The 6,852-nt window shown below is 43.0% G+C and overlaps 1 protein-coding gene across 1 annotated transcript in view; it reads right to left on the bottom strand.

Moving 5' to 3' along the window:
* The window catches only part of MKNK1 (MAP kinase interacting serine/threonine kinase 1), a 25,289-nt gene extending 18,437 nt beyond the window's left edge, over positions 1-6,852 (bottom strand). Inside the window, exons 1-3 of the mRNA XM_025051978.1 lie at positions 6,119-6,852; positions 3,817-3,918; positions 1,461-1,558 (exon numbers count right to left, since the gene is read on the bottom strand). Coding sequence (XP_024907746.1) covers positions 1,461-1,558; positions 3,817-3,918; positions 6,119-6,269 — 351 coding nt within the window. The 5' untranslated portion in view covers positions 6,270-6,852. The remainder of the gene's footprint in view (positions 1-1,460; positions 1,559-3,816; positions 3,919-6,118) is intronic.

Raw genomic sequence — 6,852 nt, forward strand, 5'->3', positions numbered from 1 at the left:
TAGGGAAAGCAGCTAGAGTCCAGTGTTTGCCTAAAGATACTAGGGAGTATGGAGAAAGGGTCAGGTTTTTCCATAAATGTTTCAGACCTTTTAAAATTAATTTACATTTGTAGTTTTTACCATGCTTAGGCAAATTTTTTAAAAAATTACTTATAATTTTTACTGATCTGTTTCCAACAAGGAACTGAGGGAGTGCTTTTGTTTCCATATGAAGCAACACCCCAGAAAAAAGGAACATGGCTTAGCAGATGGAGAAAGGGTCAGGTTTTTCCATAAATGTTTCAGACCTTTTAAAATTAATTTACATTTGTAGTTTTTACCATGCTTAGGCAAATTTTTTAAAAAATTACTTATAATTTTTACTGATCTGTTTCCAACAAGGAACTGAGGGAGTGCTTTTGTTTCCATATGAAGCAACACCCCAGAAAAAAGGAACATGGCTTAGCAGAAGAGTTCTTTATAAAATCACAGCTAAAACTATGACCCATTGGTTAAAAGAAACATTTCTTTAAGGAGTTAATTTGGATAGGTTTTCCCATATGAGGCAGTGCTTAGACCTCGTGGCTCAGGTGGATGTCTTGAAATCAGCTTGAATTTCTCCTCTTGGATTTAATAAGACCTTGTTTCTAGATCAGTGGTTCTCAACCTTTGGTGGATATCAGAATCACCTAGGTAATTTGGTAAAAACACAAAGACCCTGGTGCAGGGCCCACTTTTGAGAACCACTGTGGTTCTAGATCCATCCCTTCTTCCATGAGGAGTCAGCAAATGGAAGCACAGAGGGGTGAAGTGAGCCACTCCAAGGTCACATAGCTAAAAGCCACCTCTCCTGCCCACAGCTGAGTGCTCCATCCTTATTATCATGATACTGTACACCCTTTGTACAGCATTTTGTAATCTGTAAATTGTCTCTATCAGTTCATTTAAATTTTCATCCTTATAACCCCTCCATGAGATAGGAAGGGTGGGTATTATTACTTTCATTTTAGAGATATGGGAACTGAAGCTCAAGGAGGTTCAGTGACTTGCCCAAAGTAAAACAGTAGTAGTTCGTCAAAACAGAGATTCAGGTAGGCCTTCTAATTCCACTACTGATGGTCTACTCCCTGAAGCTAACTTCATTTGTCAGAATAATAAAAAGCAGGCATTGCTACGAGCCTTGCTACAAGCCAGGCATTGTTCTAAGCACTTTGCACATATTAACTTATTTAATCCTCACAACAATACTATATAGGTTCTATTATTACATCCATTTTACAGATGAGGAAACTGAAGGACAGAGAGGTTAAGTAATTTGCCCAATTTTACACAGCGAGTAAGTAGAAAAACCAACATTTTAATCCAGTGAACACAGCTTTGGAGCCCCAATTTTTATTGAGCTACTATACTGGGGAATATAAAATTTATTTAGTTTAGGACTATTTGCAAAGTAAAGCCTGGCATCTAGACGAGACACTCACTTTAACAGCATACTCTTTGCCATTCTGCAGGCTCACGGCACCTTGAACTTTGGCATAGGCTCCCTCTCCAAGCAATTCAGAAGTCAGCTTGTACATATCTAGAGGTGAAATGAATGAGAGGAATAACAAGATGAGTCACCTTTTGCAAGCTAAGATGAAAAGAAGTTCCGTCACTCAGCTTTCCTGGTCTGACAACACAGGCACACGATGACACCACAGCACTCAGTGACGAGGAAGACCATTCGCTTTCCTGCTCATCTCAGAACTCAGTTTCTCAATACCAGAGTACACTGAAGGCATCTTTGTTCCTATTTTAGAGATGAGGTCAGTGAAGGGGTTTTAATTTGGCATACACTCCCTGATCTCCCACTATGTGCCAGACAGCATATTAGACAGCACATAACAGGGCCAAAGTGAGGAATAAAATGTAGTCCCTGACCTTTGAGGGTAACAGTCCAGTGGGGGAAGACAGACATGTGCACAAGTGACCCCAGAATAAATCAGGCAGTGGGAAGTACTATCATAGATAGACAAGACACAGTAAAAAGGAGCCGGGGAAGGGAAAGGTTATATCTGTTCAGGGAATCTGGGGGAATCTTCATAGAAGAGGTGTGACTTGAATGGGCATCATATGTTCATTTACTCATTAGTAAATGAAGTTATTCTACCTCTCAGCAGCCCCTCCAGGTGCTCATTTGCTGAGCACCTACTATGTGCCCAACTCTGTGCTAGACATTGGTAATGCAAAGAGGAATAAAGCACTGTTTTATTTTATATCACATACAAAGGAAGTCACTGGTGGTTTTTGACAAGTTTCCAGAAGTCACCCACAGGAAACAGGAGACAGATGTAGATGCAAACAGATGCCTCGAGGTTTTTTGGGTGCTGAGTCAGAGCGGTACTAACAGAGTAATAGGCCTGGGTTGAAAGAACATTTAGGTGACCTGCCCAAGCTCACAAATAGCACAAGCTCTTTGAGCCCCTTCCAAAGGAAGCCACAGCTCCACCAGGGCCTCTGCCGAGCTGACCTCCTCCTCCCCTGGCCTCAATTACTCAGCTTCTTCCTCTTGAGGCAGCCTAGCACGTAAACCCACAGACTGAGTGGAATACTTTTTAATCAAGAAATTAGATTTTATCACTGAGTTATGAGAAGCCCTATAATTGCGCAAACCATCCCTGAATAACAGTAAATACTCTAATGTTCATCGAAAGAGCAAGTCCTGTTGATTTGAAAACTATTCTAAAAACCTTGGAACTTTTGTCTATCCCTCCTCCCTTAACCCCAATCCTGCCCCCCTCCCCCACAACTACTGTTTGAGTTAAAGGCAAAGAAACAGACAAAACCCTGCACTAAGTACCTTCTTGGTTTCATTATGGCTTGGCCTTACAGCTATTTATAAGAATACACACTATTGTTTGTAAGTATTTTGAATGACATGCCTTATTCACAATGGACACTTTGGTATCAGCCTTTTACAAATGTCAGGATAGGTTGGTGGTTGGAGGTCCAATATTCCTGACTCATAAAGGGCTTATTATTAGAACCATTCCACAGTCAATTCATTAGTGTATCTGCAATATTGGAAAAAGAGACCATGAAGGGAAGCTATTTCAGGTCTCACATGAAAGAAACAAAATAGATGAAGGAGGCATGTCACTCCTAGGAGTAGCTACTGATTCTTTCAGTCCTTTACATAAGTGTCCAGTGGTTCACTTCATCCCATTACAGGCCCAGTGATAAGAGGACCTGCACTGAGCCTAGTGCCTCACACACAGAATGTGCTCAAAATGTTTGATGACCCAATAGCCCCTGAACACAATATTCACTCAAAATGAAGTCAAACTCATACCGCACAAGTAGCTACAATCTCTAGGAGTCAAGTCCTCTGCTTATAGAAGACTGAAGTTTTATTTGCAGCCATGGCCCTCAGTGCTCTCTCTGTCTCTTTCATGGTTATTCTACCTCTCAGCAGCCCCTCCGGGAACAGCTGAGGGAAAGAACACATCTGAAAAGAAGATGAAACACACCAGGCAACCTTACTTCATGTACAACTCTGACAGATTGATTTTTCTGTCCCCTGATAAAGAGCTGAAACCATTCCTGGGAGGCCTGTGCACCATCCCAGGGCTTTTCCCGTCCCTGTGTTGCCTCACCCCACCCTGCCTTGCCTCACCGATCTCTGTCACTCCTTTGTGTAAACTTTCTCACTCCTGACTTTCATCCCTATCACACACATAACCATGCACTGGCTCTAAGACGACACAGGCCCTGTGATCTAGACCCATAGGCTTCCAGGATGCTCCTCCCATGCTTGGAGAGCCACAGGCTCTGATCTAAGACTGTTGTGTCACCCACCTTCAAACTTTCCTGATAAGGAGTCAATGGCCCGGGCCTTCCGCTTCTTCTTCTTTCTCTTGTCACTTCCTGCAATGGGAAGGGGTTCACTGCTGCCCATCTCTGGGAGAAAAGAGGAGATGTAAGGGAAGTATTACCGTACTGATCAAGCTATACTTTCACCCAGGGGAAAAAAAAAAAAGGAGGGGAGACCCAAGAGCTTTACACTGATGGTTTTTAAATATCTGTGAGGACTATTGATCTGTTTTGACCCAGGAGGCAAAACTAAAGGCAAAATCATTACAGGAGATCATTAACTGTGAAAAGGAACTCAGACAGACAGGCCAGATTAAAAGAGGATAGCAGAAGCCCGCTTTAACCAAGCTCATTAGCACATGGATTTAGAGCTGCCACCAGTCAAACTACAGTCCTCAAACAGTACAATGAATCCATAAGCAGAATCCCACCTGTCACATCTGCCAGCCTCAGCACCAGAAAGGCAGGACCCAGGGAGCTAAGCAAGAAGGAGGGTGAGGTTGGGACAGGGGTCCATACAAATGAAATCACATGCTCTGTAACATCCCTGTGTGGTTGTACACGAGGAGTCAAAAGGCCTTCAATAGACACTGCCTCTGTGGAGGTACAATAGGGCAGGGGATGGGACTGAGGATGGCCCTAGGTGACTTCATGTCCAAGAGCACAGACTTGAGTGCCCGTGGAGCCAGCGCATATCCTTCCCTCCTCAGCTCCTTATTTGAGAGGATGCAGGTAAGGTCCATTTTGGAATCTGCAGTTGACAGGTCTACACCAGGCTGCTGGAAGAGGTCATTTATTGCAAAAACATTATTATCTCTCACGGGCAAGCACCTGGCACCCCTTGTTAAAGGGAGGATTTGGGAGGCAGATATTCAAACATTGGACAGACTGGGCAGGAAAATGTAGGGACAGAAAGAATAAGCAGGAGACTGAGTATGGGAAAGAGAAATAGAGGAACAATGAGTCAGTGCCCAATCACAGTACTGTTTCTAAGACACTCTAGTGAGGGCCTTCCTCTGTTAAAGATAAATTACTTATAAAACATGTCATGCCCCTGATCCAGAGTGGAGCTTTAATACTCTTTGCCTGCAGTTAGAAATAATAAGATTTCTCTGAAGTCTCTGGGTCTAAATCCCCACCAGGGTGATTAAACCTTTACATCCTTCTAAAATAGAGGCACTCGAGTGCTGATGGGGCATACCATGTGAGAGACTTCTAGACCAACCTTTAATAAACACAGGCTCTGGGTTGTTGGATTTTTTTTTTTTTTTTCTGAGAGATTGTGAAATGGAAGCTGGCTCTTAGCCCATTGAGAGAAAAGGCCCACTCTCTTCTCAGAGGACCCCAGCTGAACGTGATCAGAGAAATGGCAAGTCTGCTCAGAAAGATTGATTAGAGCCGATGCATGTCTTCTATACACTGTTCTCAGAAGCAAGTACAAAACAGCCATTAGGAGAAAGCACAGAGAATGATGGCTCTTTTCAACACCACAATCCAGAAAGCATGGTTAGGGTAGCCAAGTGTCTGACAGCTCAATTTAGATGCATTCTTCCTTCTGTCTCTAGGACCCGATGACAGCAGATTTTCATTATACTTTACAGAACAGATAAACACATGAATAAAAGGAATCTACAAAGAATCTCAAAATATTACTCTAGCCAAAAGCTTTAAGCACAAGATATATCTGGGGACTGCAACATGCTATATATTCAAGGAACTAAACTTAAATATCGGCACCCAAATATCCACTCTCACCAAGGTATATTAAAAGGAAAAAAGCTGCTCAACACAGTGAGAAATTCTACAGAAATCAATATAGCATCACTCATCTTCAGGAGCTCAGGGAGAGGGCACTGGCCATTGGGATGGCAGGCTGAAAAGGAAGGACCACTGTCCCCCTTGCCCTGCCCTAGTGTGCAGTCCAGTGTCAATCCTTGTCCTCATCTATTTTCTCACGAGCACTGTGAGCCAAGTGCAGAGTGGACAGATTTTGGATTCACTTCTCTTTCTCCTTCCCCAGCCCACACTCTGATGGAGGGCCTAAGGACAGGTAAAACAGCCAACAGGCAGTGTCGAAGAGCAGCAAGAGGGCTAGCAGCATTTTAATTCACAGGGGATGCTCAGACATACTTATGACTCTAGCTAGAAAACCCTGTTAGCTGCCATTTATACTTGGTTTTTGCCACAGCAGGGCTGAGGGAGCCTCTTGTGGAAGAAGCATACATCTGAGCACTGCTGCACACTCAAGATTAGATTTTATGATTTCACACACAAAAAGGTAGAATACCTGGTCTATTCTGCATGGATTTCATTGGAAGAGGGTACGCCAGAAGGGACAAATGGTTAAGACTTCCCTTGGAAACAGAACTTGTTGAAGGAGAGCTGTTTTTGAAACTAGGAAGAAAAAAATGTAGGAAGACAGTGAAGTGAAAAAACATGCTTAACTTCCCTGTTTACACGGGTGGAGGGGGAAGGTGAGGTGTCATAACCTTATGAAGGGGTTGACAGTTCTCCCACTGTAGCCTGCCCAGACTCTCTATTTTATCACTAGCAGGGTCTGTGGGGCCTTAATTTATTATGCATGCAATCATTTGGTAAAAGCTTCTTCAGGGTGTAATGTTCCACAATCAAGCTGGTCCTTGGCTCACCTCCTTCGTTTGGCCTAAGAATTCTTCTGAGCCATCAAAACCCATCTCAAAAGTCTCCTTCTCTTTGAATGAGTTAAGGTTTGTGCAAATATCGTTAGGCTCTATAGAAACAGATGGTATCACTACACACCTAACTACGAGTTTGTGCTCCATCCTCTGTTCCAAACACTCCGCTGGAAATACTATGAGAGCACTGATTTTTGTGGCCTCCCCAATGTTTCTAAAGACCAGGACTATCACCTGTTCATCTCTGTATTTTCTATAAGTCATGGCAAATTGTCAGACATATATACTAGCCATCAGGAAACACGCATTGAAATGAAAATGATATGAAATGATGCATATCTCTGTGCATGTCTCCTACGTTCCTTAA

Source organism: Pteropus alecto, unplaced genomic scaffold (assembly GCF_000325575.1).
Source record: "Pteropus alecto unplaced genomic scaffold, ASM32557v1 scaffold25, whole genome shotgun sequence".
Classification (NCBI taxonomy): domain Eukaryota; kingdom Metazoa; phylum Chordata; class Mammalia; order Chiroptera; family Pteropodidae; genus Pteropus; species Pteropus alecto.